The sequence below is a fragment of the Gobio gobio genome, assembly GCF_949357685.1.
Source record: "Gobio gobio genome assembly, chromosome: 24".
Classification (NCBI taxonomy): Eukaryota; Metazoa; Chordata; class Actinopteri; order Cypriniformes; family Gobionidae; genus Gobio; species Gobio gobio.
This window is the reverse complement of record NC_137120.1, coordinates 17,217,824-17,236,737: the sequence shown is the minus strand read 5'-3', so window position 1 is coordinate 17,236,737 and position 18,914 is coordinate 17,217,824. Positions and strand designations below refer to the sequence as shown.

At 39.1% G+C, this 18,914-nt stretch overlaps 1 protein-coding gene across 1 annotated transcript in view; it reads left to right on the top strand.

Annotated features, from left to right (window-relative positions):
* The first annotated feature begins 9,687 nt into the window (after positions 1–9,687).
* psmd1 (proteasome 26S subunit, non-ATPase 1) overlaps positions 9,688–18,914 on the top strand; it is a 50,003-nt gene continuing 40,776 nt past the window's right edge. The window contains exons 1-7 of the mRNA XM_079808321.1: positions 9,688–10,081; positions 13,588–13,631; positions 13,711–13,784; positions 14,685–14,854; positions 15,124–15,332; positions 16,574–16,717; positions 16,795–17,021. Coding sequence (XP_079664447.1) covers positions 10,066–10,081; positions 13,588–13,631; positions 13,711–13,784; positions 14,685–14,854; positions 15,124–15,332; positions 16,574–16,717; positions 16,795–17,021 — 884 coding nt within the window. The 5' untranslated portion in view covers positions 9,688–10,065. The remainder of the gene's footprint in view (positions 10,082–13,587; positions 13,632–13,710; positions 13,785–14,684; positions 14,855–15,123; positions 15,333–16,573; positions 16,718–16,794; positions 17,022–18,914) is intronic.

Sequence of the window (18,914 nt, the reverse complement as noted above, 5' to 3'; positions counted from 1 at the left end):
AGTCCCACCCCCGAAAGTTCCCGAACTTTGAAAAAGTACTACCTCGGGAGCAGGGCCGTTTGGAGGGGTAAATATTTACCCGGAACTTAATTTAGACCCTGGTTCCTGCGGTCGAAACACACCGAGTACCACCCCAAAGTTTCTAGTTCCTTCGGTGGAAACGCGGCTTGAAGGCCTGTTCACACCGGGACGATTTTCGCGCGCGTTTATCGCCGACATTTAATGCCTTGTGACTAAACAAAGGGCGCCAATGTGAGTGTGCACACCGATGCGCAAAACGTCAGGCGTAAAAGCGTCATTTAAAAAAAAAAACGCCTAGTAAGTAGACAAAGAAGAAGATGAGCTGCCAATGCTGCCTGCCAGTTAGCAAAAAGTGTGTGAATGGTTTTGGCCATAGACATAATATATCTGTGGTTTTGGCAAGCACGTAAATGCTGTCTCTCTTCTTCTTCTGTGTGACAAGCGATTGTCAGAAGCGTAAAGTGCCGCAGCACCACCTTGTGTACCGGGAGCGCATCTACTGAATGTACACGTTCACTCTGCGCATCGCCAGTGAAAATCGCTTGGGTGTGAACACTCAAGACGCGCCGAAAAAACGTCACGAAAAACACTGGCGATAAGCGCGCGCGATATTCGTCCCGGTGTGTACAGGCCTTTAGTATCTTAATTTCAAATGTATCTTATAATTTAGTCTTTTTATCTCATGATTATGAATTAGTATCTTAATTTCAAAGTTATCTCATAATTTCATCTTTTTATCTCATAACTATGACTTGGTATCTTAATTTCAAATGTATCTCATAATTAGATCTTTTTATCTCATAATTATGACTTAGTATCTTAATTTCAAATTTATCTCATAATTTCATCTTTTTATCTCTTAATCTCTTTATATCTCTGGAACAGCGTTGCCATATGGCAACAATTAATTTCTACTCATTTCCTTGTTATTCAGAACGAAAAAAAACCCATTAAATTGAACTATTGGGAATTAAAGGGCAGGCCTTAAGGTAGCCAATGATGTGCAGTTTTTAAGTCAAATGACGTTTGAATGCCTGTTCCAGTGCTCCAGAAATCACACTATTAACCTCATTTCTGAACATCTCTTCTCAAGGGGGATCTTTTTGCTGCATCTTTGTATGTAAATTAGATATTTTTATGCACAAATCAACTTTGTCTAACAGTTTACTGTAAATTGAGAAAATATCAATGTTTCCATATGGCAACGCTGTACCACAGTAATGTATTTCCCCATTGGGATTAGTTTTATAGAGATAGTAGCATCAATAATATGATTGCAGTTATTTACTTATTTAAAGTGTTTATTGTAGTATAGTTTTATTTATGAATAACTAACACAATTATTTAGTATTTTCAGAAAATGAATACAGCAATATTTTAAGGGAAGTGCAATAGGAATAGGAAGAGTGCAGAGTGCTGAGAGTGAGGATGAGTTAGCCAAATTATAGGGAACAATAGGGATTCAATGATAGGGATATACTTATTTCTGGTTTCCATGAGTCCCAATTATATAAATCTATCAATTTCTAAAAGAAATGTACATTTAAATAGAAAAGAAAAATCATAATTTTCTCTAAAAACTATAGTCTTTTGATAATTTTTCCTTTTTTGGTTTGTATTATTGAAGCTATTTCATGTAATAAAAACTTATTTGAAAACATATTTCATGGTTAGAACATAATTCATCCCATAGAGGGTTAGTTATGACTTAATTTAAGTATCTTAATATCAAGTTTATCTCATAATTTCATCTTTTTACCTCATAATTATGACTGAATACATCATAATTTTAACCTTTTTATCTTAATTTTACATTCTACATTTTACATTTATTCTACAATTTTACCTTGGAAGGATGTCCTGTCAGGGCCGGCTCTGTAAATCTGGGGGCCCTAAGCAGGATAATTTTGGGGCCCTGCCTTGCAGTGAATAATGGAGTATTGCACTGCAAACCAGCAACTGTATACAATCTAACACTTACATATTTCATCTGTATATCTTTTAACATGATTGCCTACAATTATTTTACTGCTTATTAAAGTACACTCACTGAAACAGTAAAAGTAAAGATTATAGATTTGCAAATTTAAGGTCAATTTGTTGTAAACAAATAAATATTAATAATTTAGCATTAACAATATATAGCTAACTTACAACATTAGCCATAGTGGTATGCGGCTCGCTATGCTCTACTGAAGCAGCAGTAGAGTCACCTCCTCCAGCTGTTGAGATTATAATATAATTAATAATAAATACAGTATGCAGAGTAGATAAAACACATTAATTTTAAATTAATATTAAAGTACAATTAGACAACAGTGAATTATGATTATAAAACTAAATTTTTTATTGGCAAGAGGAAAATCAGCTATGTTGAAGTTGAGCACAAAACTATTCAAAAGAAAGGCAGTGGGAAATATTTACTTGTGTCAGCCTCATGAAATTTTTCTCCACGACCACCAAAATATTTAAGAATGGCTCCTCCTGAGAAAGTGACATTTAGTTTTTTACAATTATGTTAAGGGTAAATTAAAAGAAATCCAATGTTAAATTATATTATTTAATTATTGGTTGATTAACTCTTACATAGGCTACTGTTCATATTTTAAACCTTCACAGCATGGAGTGAGATCTTTTTTTACCTTTTATGATTACATACAGTAATACATTCACTGTAAAAAAAAATCAAGTGCCCAATTGAAAATTTTCTAGTGAGCGATCACATCTAAAATTTTCAGTTGGCCAAATTTAATTTCTTGAATTTTAATTGAATTAAAATGCATCAATTCACATTAATTCAATTTGGCCAACTGAAAAATTTAGATGTGATTGCTCACTAGAAAATTTTCAATTGGGGACCTGATTTTTTTTACAGTGTTCTTTACGAAAATTTACCACAAATCCATTTTGCTTTTAGGTGTCTTGTATCGATCATCATTCAAAAATGTTTCAGAGAGGACACTGTGTTTTCTTTAGGTTTAAATGGTCTGGGCGATTTAGCTTAACAATATATAAAATATTTCATAATAGTAGGCTATATAGATTAATATTTATTAATAATCTTTAATTGCCTATTCAATTAAGACCATAAGAAAAAGCTTGTATTTAACCGCTTTATTTTAAACTTCATTTTGATTTTGACTGTCAAATGATTGCTCTTTCTCTTCCTATTACTTTCTTTCTCTCGAATGTTCTTAAACTATTTTTTATTGTAATAAGCGTCTATTGAGACAAAGATTTTTCGTTTTTTTCTTTCCCAGAACTAGTGTAGGTCATGTAACGTTAACTGTTAAAAAGAAAATACATTCAAAGGAGGTGGGTCTGTCTCTCCGCGTTCTGTAGCCCAGAGCTGGGGGCGACGGCTGGACCATAGCGCAAGCAATGTTGATTCAGCATAACTGACGGACAGCTAACGTTATGCTGCGTTCACACCAAACGCAAATAGAGTGTCTGGCGCGAGTGATTTGATTTCAATGTTAAGTCAATGGAAAGGCGCGTTGACGCGCGTCTAGAGGTCCCGCGGCGCGGAAGGCGCTTTTCGCGCGGTGCGAATGACGCGAATTGAACGTCTTGCGTGATAAACTGCGGCGACGCTGGCGAGTGCAATCTGTAGTTAGGGGGCCCCCTAGTGGCGGCGGGGCCCTAAGCAGCCGCTTAGTTCGCTTATAGGGAGAGCCGGCTCTGTGTCCTGTCACTGTATCCACTACAGTAAAAGACCTGGGTGTTATATTAGACCGCAACCTGACATTCGAAAATCATATTTCATATGTTACAAGAACGGCATTTTTCCATCTTAGAAACATTGCTAAGCTACGTAACATGCTATCTATTTCTGATGCAGAAAAGTTAGTTCATGCATTCATGACCTCGAGATTAGATTACTGTAATGCTTTATTAGCTGGTTGTCCTGCATCCTCAATAAACAAACTACAGTTAGTCCAAAACGCGGCTGCTAGAGTTCTTACTAGGTCAAGAAAATATGATCATATAACACCAATTTTATCATCTCTACACTGGTTACCTGTGAAGTTCCGTATCAATTACAAACTATTGCTACTAACCTATAAAGCCCTAAATGGTTTAGCTCCAGTGTATCTAACGGATCTTCTATCGCCCTACAATCCATCGCGCTCTTTAAGATCACTAAACTCTAGGCTTCTGGTCATTCCTAGGATATCTAAGTCCACTAAAGGAGGGAGGGCTTTTTCACATTTAGCTCCTAAACTCTGGAATAGTCTTCCTGATATTGTTCGAGGTTCAGACTCGCTGTCCCAGTTTAAAACTAGATTAAAGACGCATCTCTTTAGCCAAGCATTCACATTATAATTATCTTTTTATACTACAGTTAAATCGGATCAAAAGCATTAATATAATATTCTGAACAGCAGCTACGCTAATCATTTCCCATCTGCTTTTCTGTTGTTATCTCGGGACACTAGTCCCGAGGTAAATAGTTCATCAGCTCCAGTTTGTATCCAGCCTCTCATGGAGACTTCGGATGCCCCGACACCTGTGATGAGACGACTCCACGCCTGTGAAGAGACGACTCAACGCCAGCGTTGTTATGGCCTAAATTAATACACGATTGATTAACTTTTTCGAACATTATTCTTTAACATTGTCTTTCTAACATTTTTACTGTACATCTATGAAATGCACTTTCTGTAAAGCTGCTTTGAAACAATGTGTATTGTGAAAAGCGCTATACAAATAAATTTGAATTGAATTGAATTGAATTAATTTTGACAATACATTATTTATTTTTATCTCATAATTATGACTAAATATCTCAATTTCAAATTCATCTCATAATTTTTAATCTCATAATATCAACTTTTATCTCATAACTATGATGACTTAGTACATTAAATTTCAACTTTGTATGACTTTGTATGTCATAATTAAGATTTCCCCACACATTACTTTTTTCTAATGTGGTGGAAATGGGCTAACATAGACTCTTTCGAGTTAACCCATTTTAGCCCACCGGCAACTATAGTTGCCGCAGTGTATAGTTTTAATTTTCCTTTTGTAAGTATTTTTCTAGATAGTATCCATGTTTTTTAATGACATGCAAGAAAAGAACCAAATAAAGGATTTCAAGAGAGAAAAAAAAGGTATTAACTTCCTTCCTGTCACATGAGACTGCCAACTTCCTACCCCTACTTCCAGGAAGCATAATGAAGGCAAACCCTCCAAAACAAAGGTTATTTTCATGTTATTAATAAGTATTTTTTGTTGACAAAAATATATCTACATAATCATGAAGGTCTCTAGAATCATCCAAACAAAATAATTCTTACAACAGATCTATTGTTTTTTGTACACTTAGTCAAAAGTCCAAGCGGCAACTATAGTTGCCAGTGGGCAAATGCCTTGTAAGTATAATGGGGAAATGGGGTATACTGTGTTAACAGGTTAATAAATCAAGATTTTTGGTCTTTAGTGCTTTTTGCTTTCATAATATCCCACCTAAAACATAACTTAACTTTAACTGACATCTCTACAGTACAGTAGACCTTAATTCGATAGGGAAAAATATCATATTTTATGATATTATGTCTTGTAAGGGCCAAAATATTGAGGACGCTTCATCCAGTTTGGAATGGATACGTTTCATTGTAATCGGTCAAGGACCCTAATTCTTTTTATGACTAGTAGCTTACGATTCCATTATAATGTGGAAATTCAGACAAGTAATGACTTTACATTTACATTATTATATGAAATCACCTACTACAGTCCGCCATTGAATACTATGGGACTATTTGTTTATTTATTTATTTTTGTTATATAGATGTAATTTTTTCGTCATTATATTAATTTATTTTCATTTAACTTTTTGATACACAATGCCCTGTTAGGGCAACTTAATGGCTGCACTTTGTTCTGCACTATGTTCCACCACTTTAAGACAAATGTCCATGTATCCATCCATCTTCTTCCGCTTATCCGGGGCCGGGTCGCGGGGGCAGCAGTCTAAGCAGAGATGCCAAGACTTCCCTCTCCCTAGACACTTCCTCTAGCTCTTCCGGGGGGACACCGAGGCGTTCCAAGGCCAGCCGGGAGACATAGTCCCTCCAGCGTGTCCTTGGTCTTCCCCGGGGCCTCCTCCCGGTTGGAGATGCCCGAAACACCTTCCCGGGAAGGCGTTCAGGAGGCATCCGGAACAGATGCCCGAGCCACCTCAGCTGTCCCCTCTCGATGTGGAGGAGCAGCGGCTCTACTCCGAGTTCCTCCCGAGTGACTGAGCTTCTCACCCTATCTCTAAGGGAGCGCCCAGCCACCCTGCGGAGAAAGCTCATTTCGGCCGCCTGTATCCGGGATCTTGTCCTTTCAGTCATGACCCAAAGCTCATGACCATAGGTGAGAGTAGGAACGTAGATTGACCGGTAAATCGAGAGCTTCGCCTTACGGCTTAGCTCTTTCTTCACCACGACAGACCGGTACATCGACCGCATTACTGCAGAAGCTGCACCGATCCGTCTGTCAATCTCCCGTTCCATCCTCCCCTCACTCGTGAACAAGACCCCTAGATACTTGAACTCCTCCACTTGGGGCAGGAACTCTCCACCAACCTGAAGTGGGCAAGCCACCCTTTTCCGACTGAGGACCATGGCCTCGGATTTGGAGGTGCTGATCCCCATCCCAGCCGCTTCACACTCTGCTGCAAACCGTCCCAGTGCATGCTGAAGGTCCGGGTTAAAAGGGGCCAATACGACAACGTCATCCGCAAAGAGCAGAGACGAAACCGTGTGGTCCCCAAACCTGACACCCTCCGGCCCTTGGCTGCGCCTAGAAATTCTGTCCATAAAAATTATGAACAGAGCCGGCGACAAAGGGCAGCCCTGCCGGAGTCCAACATGCACTGGGAACAAGTCTGACTTACTGCCGGCAATGCGGACCAAACTCCTGCTTCGGTCATACAGGGACCGGACAGCCCTCAGCAAAGGACCCCGGACCCCATATTCCCCCAGCACCCTCCACAGGACACCGCGAGGGACACAGTCGAATGCCTTCTCCAAATCCACAAAACAAATGTGGACTGGTTGGGCAAACTCCCATGAACCCTCCAGCACCCTGTAGAGGGTATGGAGCTGGTCCAGTGTTCCACGACCAGGACGAAAACCACACTGTTCCTCCTGAATCCGAGGTTCTACTATCGGCCGAATTCTCCTCTCCAGTACCCTGGCATAGACTTTCCCGGGGAGGCTGAGAAGTGTGATCCCCCTATAGTTGGAACACACCCTCCGGTCCCCCTTCTTAAAAAGAGGGACCACCACCCCGGTTTGCCATCCCAGAGGCACTGTCCCCGACCGCCACGCGATGCTGCAGAGGCGTGTCAGCCAAGACAGCCCCACAACATCCAGAGACTTGAGGTACTCAGGGCGGATCTCATCCACCCACGGTGCCTTGCCACCGAGGAGTTTCTTGACCACCTCGGTGACTTCAGCTTGGGTGATGGACGAGTCCTCCTCTGAGCCTCCACCCTCTGCTTCCTCAATGGAAGACGTGACGGCGGGATTGAGGAGATCCTCGAAGTATTCCTTCCACCGTCCGACAACATCCCCAGTCGAGGTCAACAGCCGCCCATCGCCACTGTAAACAGCGTTGGTAGGGCACTGCTTCCCCCTCCTGAGGCGCCGGACGGTTTGCCAGAATCTCTTCGAGGCCAGCCGATAGTCCTTTTCCATGGCCTCACCGAACTCCTCCCAGGCCCGAGTTTTTGCCTCCACAACCACCCGGGCTGCAGTCCGTTTAGCCTGCCGGTACCTGTCAGCTGCCTCAGGAGTCCCACAAGCCAGCCAGGCCCGATAGGACTCCTTCTTCAGCTTGACGGCATCCCTTACTTCGGCCAAACGTTCCCAGCAGATCCTCACAGTATGTTTGGGTCTACCGAGTCTATCCAGCTTCCTCCCCGCCATCAGATCCAACTCACCACCAGGTGGTGATCAGTTGACAGCTCCGCCCCTCTCTTCACCCGAGTGTCCAAGACATACGGCCGCAGGTCAGATGAAACGACCACAAAGTCGATCATTGACCTACGACCTAGGGTGTCCTGGTGCCATGTGCACTGATGGACACCCTTATGCTTGAACATGGTGTTCGTTATGGACAAACTGTAACTAGTACAGAAGTCCAATAACTGAACACCACTCTGGTTCAGATCAGGGGGGCCGTTCCTCCCAATCACGCCCCTCCAGGTTTCACTGTCATTGCCCACGTGGGCGTTGAAGTCCCCCAGTAGAACGACGGAGTCCCCAGTCGGAGCACTCTCCAGCACCCCTCCCAGGGACACCAAGAAGGCCGGGTACTCTGCACTGCTGTTTGGCCCGTAGGCACACACAACATTGAGAGACCTATCCCCGAGCCGAAGCCGCAGGGAAACGACCCTCTCGTTCACCGGGGTAAACTCCAACACATGGCGGCAGAGCTGGGGGGCTATAAGCAAACCCACACCAGCCCGCCGCCTCTCACCATGGGCAACTCCAGAGTGGTGAAGAGTCCATCCCCTCTCGAGGAGTGTGGTTCCAGAGCCCAAGCCGTGCGTGGAGGTGATTCCGACTATCTCTAGTCGGAACCTCTCAACCTCACGCACAATCTCAGGCTCTTTCCCCGCCAGCGAGGTGACATTCCATGTCCCAAGAGCCAGTTTCCGTGTCCAGGGATCGGGTCGTCTAGGCCCCCGCCTTCGACTGTTGCCCGATTCGCTTTGCACCGGCCCCTTACGGTCCCTCCCGTGAGTGGTGAGCCCACGGGAAGGTGTCCCCACGTCGCTCCTTTGGGCTGAGCCCGGCCGGACCCCGTGGGGGAAGGCCCGGCCACCAGGCGCTCGCATACGAGCCCCAACCCCAGGCCTGGCTCCAGGGTGGGGCCCCGGCTGCGCCGTACCGGGCGACGTCACGGTCCTTGTTTTTGTTTTCTTCATAAGGGGTTTTTGAACTGTTCTTAGTCTGACCCGTCACCTAGGACCTGTTTGCCTTGGGAGACCCTACCAGGGGCATATAGCCCCAGACAACGTAGCTCCTAGGGTCATTCGGGTACTCAAACCCCTCCACCACATTAAGGTGGCAGTTCATGGAGGAGCAAAGACAAATGTATTTGTTGTTTGTTGTATTTTAATATTCAACAGATTATAAGATAGATGCAGCTTACATCGAATGTTCTTCGACTTTTATACACAATAAATGTGTTTATGAATAAAGATTGATCTGTTGAAAACAGTTATTTTGAGTTAGATGCCAAATGTTCACCTCCTAGTCAAATTTGACATTGAAAGGGCAGCATACAACATATTTGCCCACCGGCAACTATAGTTGCCACACATTCAAATACAATTTTCAAGAAAAAAAAACTAAAACCTGGGGAAAATAAATGCAGAACATGTTCACATAGGACACTATTAACATGACTATATGCATGAAACCATTCAGAAAAATTTGGGCACAAATTGGTTAAAACAATACTATTTATAATAATATGGCATTTTTTTAATTGTTACAAATTGGGGCCCATTTTCACCACATTTCACAACAAAACATGCTTTTGTTAATCATAATTATGATATTTTGATATATCTAAATTATGACAGTCATATTTATATATCCATCTTGGACCACGGAGTGGCATGACGAGCCACAGCTTCACATCCCCTCACTGAACATCAGAGAAGAAGAGCCACTGCCGGGGTGACTGCTGCAAAGCCTGTCTGGAAACATTGACTTACTACATTCCCTACACATCTAATATATTTATTTGAAAATAATTGATACTACCCATAAAAGAACAGTTGTATAATATTTTCTTATTGCCACTTTTATGTATTCTTCAGCGTGTGATTTTTTAACTAAATTATATATATTCTCAGGCACAGTTCTCGGTGTGTCCGGCAGAGCCGCTCATTGTCGGATGAGTTTGTGCTGTAATAGCAGTTGATCGCTCACACTGTTTCATTGAGAGTCCGATAGACTTTATTCTTCTTATTACTGTTTGTGTGATTAAATCATTGTGCTGGAGGAGATCCGGTGACAGTCGCAGACAGACATGATCACTTCAGCCGGTGAGTGAATGCGACTGAACGAGAAACAGCGCGTTTGATTTAGCTGAGTCACACAGCTAACGGCTAACACACCGCAGACGCGCAGCGAGCTTTATAACTCTATTTTTGTCGAATGCTAATATATCTGCGCTTATATGTGTGCTTTATGCACTACTTTAACGCTTAAATGCTTTGATGATAGTTTACGTGTGTATTAATGTCATTCCTCGTGCCATTTTCACTGCTGTGGTTTGTTTACATCGATAAAATAGTGTGGTTTTTGAAAGGTTGATCAGTTATAACGTATGTGCCTCAACATTGTTTTGACTGTATTGTTATGATCAATAAGCCGTGTGTGTGTTAGTTGTTATTATAACGTGTGTCTGAGGTTATGTAAGTTAGCAGATCTGTCATGTCACTGTTGCTAAACGTTAGCCGTATAACAGATTTTTTTAATTTATATTGAGTACATCATATTTCGACTTTTTATCTCATAATTATGACCTAATACATAATTTTCACCATTTTATCCCGTAATTATGACTGAAAACATCATATTTCGACTTTTTATCCTGTAATTATGGCTGAATACAACATTTTTCGAGTTTTTATCTTATAATTATGGCTGAGTACATCATATTTCGCCCTTTTATCCCGTAATTATGACTGAATACATCATATTTCGATGTTTGTCTCATAATTATGGCTGAGTACATCGTATTTTGACTTTATCTCATCATTATCAGGGCTCGACATTAAAGGGATAATTCACCCAAAAATGAAAATTAGCCCATAATATACTCACCCTCAAGTCATCCTAGGTGTATATGACATTCTTCTATCAGACAAATAAAATCTGAGTTATATTACAAAAGTCCAAGGTAATCCAAGCATTAGAATTGGATTCATAGTTGCTCTTTTTTTGAAGTCCAAAAGTGCATCCACCCATCAAATAACGTGCTCCACGCTGCTCTGGGGTGTTAATAAAGGCCTTCTGAAGCGAATTGTTGCGTTTGTGTAAGAAAAATATCCATATTTAAAACTTTATCAAGTAAACTTTCGACCGACCGCCTCCCCTGTTCAATTTATGGAAAAATTGTCGAAAGTTCCCCTGCCGATCGAAAGACTAAAGGCCTGTTCACACCGGGACGATTTTCGCGCGCGTTTATCGCCGACGATTAACGCCTCGTGACTAAACAATGGGCGCCAATGTGAGTGTTCACACTGACGCGTAAAATGCCAGGCGTAAAAGCGTCATTTTTAAAAAAACGCCTCGGGTTCGTTTTTGTATTTTGACGCGGCGCATTAAAAACTGGCCGACCAATGAGATCAGCGCTTTTGTTCACGTGCCTGGAGCTGCTGAAGTGACAGTACAACACGACTGGGTGGCGCTCAAGCACAAAATCGGTCTTGCCGAGCACACATTGATACGAAGAAGAAGTAGTAAGTAGACAAAGAAGAAGATGGTCTGCTAATGCTGCTTGCCAGTTAGCAAAAAGTGTGTGAATGGTTTTGCCATAGACATAATATATCTGTGGTTTTGGCAAGCACGTAAATACTGTCTCTCCTCTTCTTTTTCTGTGTGAGAAGCGAGTGTCAGAAGCGTAAAGTGCCGCAGCACCACCTTGTGTACCGGGAGCGCATCTACTGAATGTGCACGTTCACTCGGCGCATCGCCAGTGGAAATCGCTTGGGTGTGAACACTCAAGACGCGTCGAAAAACGTCACGAAAAACGCTGGCGATAAGCGCGTGCGATATTCGTCCCGGTGTGTATAGGCCTTAACGCGACCAGGTACGCTGGTCATGACGTCACGTACGCATCTTGAGTTTCACTTTCAACACTTCCATGGAAGGCGGTCGGTCTTCTAATTCTAATGCTTGGATTGGCCTGGACTTTTGTAATATAACTCCGATTTTATTCGTCTGAAAGAAGAATGTCATATACACCTAGGATGACTTCGGGGTGAGTAAATGATGGGCTAATTTTCATTTTTGGGTGAACTATCCCTCTAAGCCTGTCCACGTGATTGTCCTTCGGACAAGTAAATCTGTTATTCACTTGTCCAAGTAAAACATTTGCTTGTGCGGCGTTTGTTGTAAATATAATTTATTCTGAAGCAATATTCTCACCAGTGTTCAATTAGCTTTGACATATTTAAATCTGCAAATTTGCGATACTTTTACCTTTTATAAAGGCCATTTTCCCCCTAATCTTAATAAATATAGGCTGTGCTTCAGCTGTCATTTTATATTCTTAAATTTGATCAATACATTCAATTAGAATAAGACACTATAGGGCTGTTACCAATCAAATTAAATAATTTCCACTGAAAAATTACAACTGCATTAAATAATATTATGAGATTGTTTATAAATATTTTTTGAATATACAGATAAGAAATATTGAATAATACTTTTAAACACGAAACTAAACCGCCAGTAGGCGGCGGCAGGTGACCGTCCTAATGAGTGAGTCATTGAGTCGATTTGCTCAGACGGCTCATTCGTTCAGGAAAGAGTCGTTTATGAATTGGTCATTGAATCTTTGGACTCAACTGATTTGTTCAAAACGCTGAATTATTCAGTAATGAAACATGACTGCTGTGATCTTTGTTTGGAACGATATTTTCTGCTGAAACAGAACAAAAACAGTCTTGTAAATATTGCAGTAACTTAATATGAATTACTTGTTTATTGAACTGTCATATGAAATCATCATTTTTCAGTCGTGACTCGTGATGGTATTCAGCACTCTTGGTCGTGTGATGTTGCTTAACTGTATCGTATGTTATAAATATAAAAACCGAAGTATGTTACTGAGTTTCTTTGAGCTGCGCTCATATGTTTCCATTTCTCCTCGAGAGGCTACGAGAGCCTCAACAGCACAACCTTGTTACCGTCAGTGCATTTATATATTATATATTATTATTCACTATCAATCACCACTTACACTATGCAATAAAATCTGAATAATTCTCACGGTTTGATGATTCCAGTTATTTTTTTTGTTATTGATGTTTAATTCCGGATACTTGTCCGGTCGTGCAATTAAAATTCTTTCACTTGCCCCTTCAAAAAAATCCACTTGTCCCAGACAAGCAGAGAAGCGTTATGTCAAGCCCTGATTATGATTGAGTACATCGTATTTCGACTTCTCATAATTATGACTTAGTATTTCAATTTCAAATTTATCTAATTATGACCGAGTACATCATATTTTGACTTATCTCATTATGACACTACATCATCATTTTGTCTCATCTCATAATAATGACTGACTACATCATAATTAATTTCTCTTTTTATCTCAGACTTATGACTGAGTTGTTTTGACTGTATAGTTATGATCAAGAAGCCATGTGTGTTAGTTGTGTGATTAACGTATGTCTGAGGTTATTTATCAGGTCTGTCATGTCACTGTCACTAAACGTTAGCCGTATAACACCGATAGATGATAGAAAGGGAGATGATTGACAGACAGGGAATCTGTTTAATCTGTACTAATGGACACTTTTCGGTTTTGTAGCTGGTATCATTTCCCTCCTGGATGAAGATGAGCCACAGCTCAAGGTACATGTGCTCAAACAAATACATACATGCTTATTACATGGACCTACATGTTATTAACAATATTATTCTTCTTTTTAAGGAGTTCGCTCTACACAAACTAAACTCAATCGTCAATGACTTTTGGGCTGAGATTTCAGAATCAGTCGACAAAATGTAAGTAGCGCTGACCGTTGCTCATTTTTGAAGGCATTATAAATATGGAAAAATGTCAGATTTCAGGAGAGAAAAAAAATTAATGTAATTTTAATGTTGTGTAAAATAATATCAACAATAATACTTGTTTTTATATTATTATTATACTACTAATTAAATACTCATTTTGTATTTTACACTACGATAGTATTTTTGATTTTAAATATAATTATTATATTAATTCAATGGAAGGTTTATTTTTCAGTGAAATAGGACCTATTGCAATAGTAATATTTCTTTATTGATTTTAAGTCATTTAAATAATAAAATAAAATAATTACAATGCTAACAATATTTATTACATAACAATAGTATTATTGCAATAGTATTGTTTTTTCTTTTAAATAATTTGAATCTGAAAAGTATGTCCCATGTGAATGCATAAATATATTATTGTAATTTTACTTTTGTTGTGTAAAATAATATACTATTACTATTATTATTATTATTATTATTATTATTATTATTATTATTATTATTTTATTAAATTTATTATTTACATAGCACTTTTCTCTGCACTCAAAGCACTTTATATATGGAAGGGGGAATCTCTTTAACCACCACTAATATATATTATAAAATATGGATAATAATGATAATTCTTATTCTATGTTTTTTTTCCATATTGAATAGAAACCCTTAGTTTGAGGTTTTTTCTTTTATGGAACGCGTACGGATAAATGATGAACAATGGCCGAGCTGCTATTGTCCTTAGTATGAAATCATATTATTTTATAGTTCAGTTTTCTTCTTTTGTGTTGATTGGAAAAAAAGATCATGCAGGTTTGTAATGAAATGGCTGTAAATGAAGATATTATTGAGTGTTTTTGATGCTAATGAAATGTGTTTGGTCTCTTTCAGCGAGGTCCTGTATGAGGATGAGACGTTTCGGAGCAGAGAGTTTGCTGCACTGGTGGCGTCTAAAGTCTTTTACCACCTCGGTGCGTTTGACGAGTCTTTAAACTACGCGCTGGGTGCTGGAGATCTCTTCAACGTCACTGACGATTCTGAGTATGTGGAGACCATTATTGGTAAGTGACCAGATGTTTTAAAAGGAATGAATGCTTTTATTCAGCGAGGGTGCATTAAATTGATCAACGCTGTTGTTTTGAACTGTTTTCAACATTGATAATACTCATCATATTAAATGTTTCTTGAGCATTAAATCAGCATACTAGAATGATTTCTGAAGGATCATGTGACACTGAAGATTATGACACTAATATATTCAAAGAGTTGTAATTCACAATATTACTGTTCTTTTGATCAAAAAGTGAGTATATGTTCTTTCCCCCATCAGCCAAGTGTATCGATCATTACACCAAACTCCGTGTTGAGAATGCCGAGCTGCCGGAGGATGAGGAGAAGAAAAGCATCGATCCTCGTCTGGAGGGAATTGTCAATAAGATGTTCCAGCGCTGCCTTGGGGATCATAAGTACAAACAAGCCATTGGCATCGCGCTGGAGACCAGACGCCTGGACATCTTTGAGAAAACCATCCTGGAGTCTGTATGTGATTTATCTGCAGAATCTTGATATTAATATTGCTGGTTCATTGTGTCGTTGAGCTCATCGTTTCATAGTGAAGTGTGCAGAGTTTGTGATGTATAGAAATAAAATCGATATTACAATTTGGCTTGGTATTGTCAAATTGCACAGGATGCAATTTAATCAGATAAATATATGCACTGCTGGTTTCAGAGTGAAGCGTGGCGTTTTACACACTTGATATCATGAGCTGCGTGCATGTAAATTAACACAGTGCCAAGCTTCACGCTGAAACCAGCAGTGCAACCCGTCAAAATAAAAGTTTAAATCAATATAAAAGGTTACCTTTTACTATTTTTAATTTGTACATTTTTTTTATTTTTATTGTTAAGATGTTAAGAATATCGTTTAAGTTGCATAATTTTGTATTAAGTACAATAATATTGCAATATATTTCTTAATTTATTTAATCTTTTTAGTTCATAATCACAGTAAATTCATTGTAAAAAATTTTACTCATATTGAATTGGTCAAAAACAGTGGCAATGTGGCCTATGAAAGCTCAAGTGGAATTAAATAAAAAATGCTAGAAATGATTTAGATTTTTACTTATAAATTGCTAGAAAAAGTTTGAATATTTACAAAAAATATCAAATATCAAATTGAATTAAAGGTGAAATATTGAAGTTGAAAGACTACAAAAAAATAAAATAAAAATAATTATATGTATATATTAAAGTGAAGCTTTCCCTAAATCGTTTAGCCCTAACATAATTTAGCCTTTTAGGCAAGTCTTCAGAGTAAAAAGTATTTTTTCAAATTTTTGATAATATTATTCTTTTTACAAAATGATTCATTCTTTCCAAGTATAGCTGTTCCAAGTCATCTGGTGAAAATCCTGTATTTTTTCAATTTATATCACAGAAAAAACAAAATATTGCAATGAATGTTGTTTTTTATAATATCTTGCCAACCTAGTGTACACATCTAAATTATTATTTCCAAGATTTAAAGATATTCGGGCATATAAAAGGTAAAACTCTCCCCCAAATGTCATGCTTTATTAATATAGAAATAAATTTTTTTATAATGTTTTACCTGTATGTTTGTTGCACCACATTTGTGGACAATGTATGACTTTTTTTTTTTTCCGCAATGTATTTTAAAATGTTGTGGATAGATGTTAGTCATATTTTAATGAGCTTGTGGATGTGATGTCAACCTCAATGACAGTAGTTTTTCATGTTTTGTTTTTCCTACAGAATGACATTGGTGGTTTGCTGGCCTACAGCCTGAAGATCTGCATGTCCCTCATGCAGAACAAGAAGTTTCGTAACGAAGTTCTCCGAGTTCTCGTCAAGCTGTACATGAACCTGGAGAAGCCTGACTTCATTAACGTCTGCCAGGTGACCTGTCTTGAGCGCACTTCAGCTTCATTGTGCCTTCAGAGATTCCTCTCTAACATCTTTCTTTTTCATCATAGTGTCTGATTTTCCTGGACGACCCTCAAGCTGTGAGTGATATTTTGGAGAAGCTGGTGAAGGAGGACAACCTCCTGATGGCCTATCAGATCTGCTTTGACCTGTATGAGAGCGCCAGCCAGCAGTTCCTGTCCTCGGTCATTCAGAACTTGCGGACCGTAGGCACACCCATCCCCGCTGTGCCCGGCTCCACCAACACGGGCACTGTGCCCACCCAAGATAAAGACAGGTGGGAGATTGAGGTTACCTGTTCTGTTTGAATAATGAATTCTGAAGCAAAATGATAGATGTGCGAAAAAGTGTTGCCAAATATACAGATATTTACGGTTCCTATATTACTTTTCTGCAGTATCGATACACCGATACCAGCTGTGCGTTCTCACTCACTCGCTCCGGTTGAATAGTGCTTGTATTGCACACAATTTGACTAATTCCTGCAGTTTTCGCGCTCATACCAAAAGCACTCGCACCACTGATTTATTATTGTGCTTTAAAGGTAAAATGCTAGGGGTGTAAATCGGACGGTTCATCACAATCCGATACGATATCGATTCTCATAGCCAGTGATAAAATATTTACCTCAAAAAGTTCTGCGATACGATTTAATTGAGGGATATATCAATCAGGGTACCCGCGGGATCTTAAAAAGTCTTAAATGTCTTTAAATTTCTAAATCAAAATTTTAGGCCTTAAAAAGTCTTAAATTCGCTGAAGTATTGAGTTCAAGGTCTTAAATAATTTTAAACGGGTCTTAATTTTCCTACGTCCATGTAACGCTACCTCTTGCTCATTGAAATGCTCCGGCAGCGCTTTAGTGTGTGTGTGTGTTGTAGTTCGTTCTTTCGCTAGTCCAACTATAGTTTGCAATTTTACAACTACAAATGAGACCAGCATGCATCTTATATAGCAGCCAATCAGCTTTCATGTTATTGGCACGAGTCTCTTTTGGATTGTACCACAGACACATCAAACAGATTTTATTCTTCAGCTTCAGTTCTCCAGTTCTTCCAGTTCACGCGATCGTGAAAGCGAAGGCGAATCTTTCTTACCTGCCATCTCGCATAATGACCAAATAAAAGTATGATATTCCCGATAGCACTAAAAAAGCGATGTAAACCCCGAACTGATTCGCTACTGCCACACGGACCGATGTCAGACTGGCTGCGGATTCTGTGCACGCGTTTGCCGCCTGTCAGCGCTCGCGCGAGTGTACTACCGAATGTGTTCATTACTGTAGGTCTTAAAGTGAAAGCAACCCAATATAGCCTAGCCTATACCCGCTCCTGGCCGAGTCGTTAATATTAATCAAACAACAACAACGGGGAAAAACAAACAGTAGCCTACCTAAACTAAAAGGACTGTTTGTATCTGTATATTTAAGTTGTACTTATTTGTCCTATTGTCAAACAAGATTCATGCATTTTGTTTGTTTTATTGCCATGTGTGACTATAGTGCATCTGACATAATGATATGGTAAATGTGGCATCCTAATTATGAAAAATAAACACAAAAAACATGAACATTTCAGAAAATTTGTTATATATATATATATATATATATATATATATATATATAAATACACATACATGCAGACACACACACTCACACTCTCACTCTACCGGTCAAAAGTTTGAGAATGGTATTTAAAGAAGTCTCTTCTGCTTACCAAGGCTGCATTTATTAACTTTTTTTATATTTGAATATGCAGTTTATTTCTGTGATTCAAAGCTGAATTTTCAGCATCATTACTCCAGACTTTAGAGTCACATAATCATTCAAAAACCTTTTTTTTTACTTTCTATTTCAGATAAATGCTGTTCTTTAGAACTTTCTATTCATCAAAGAATCCTAAAAAAAATGTTTTACACTTTCAACACTGATAATAATCAAAAATGTTTGTTGATCATCAAATCCTCATATGAGAATGATTAGTGAAGGGGCATGTGACACTGAAGACTGGAGTAATGATGATAAATTCAGCTTTGATCACATGAATAAATTACACTTTACTATATATTCACATAGAGAAAAGTCACAACAGAACTGTCACAATATTACAGATTTTTTGTATTTTTAATAACATAAATGCAGCATTGGTGAGCAGAAGAGACTTCTGTAAAA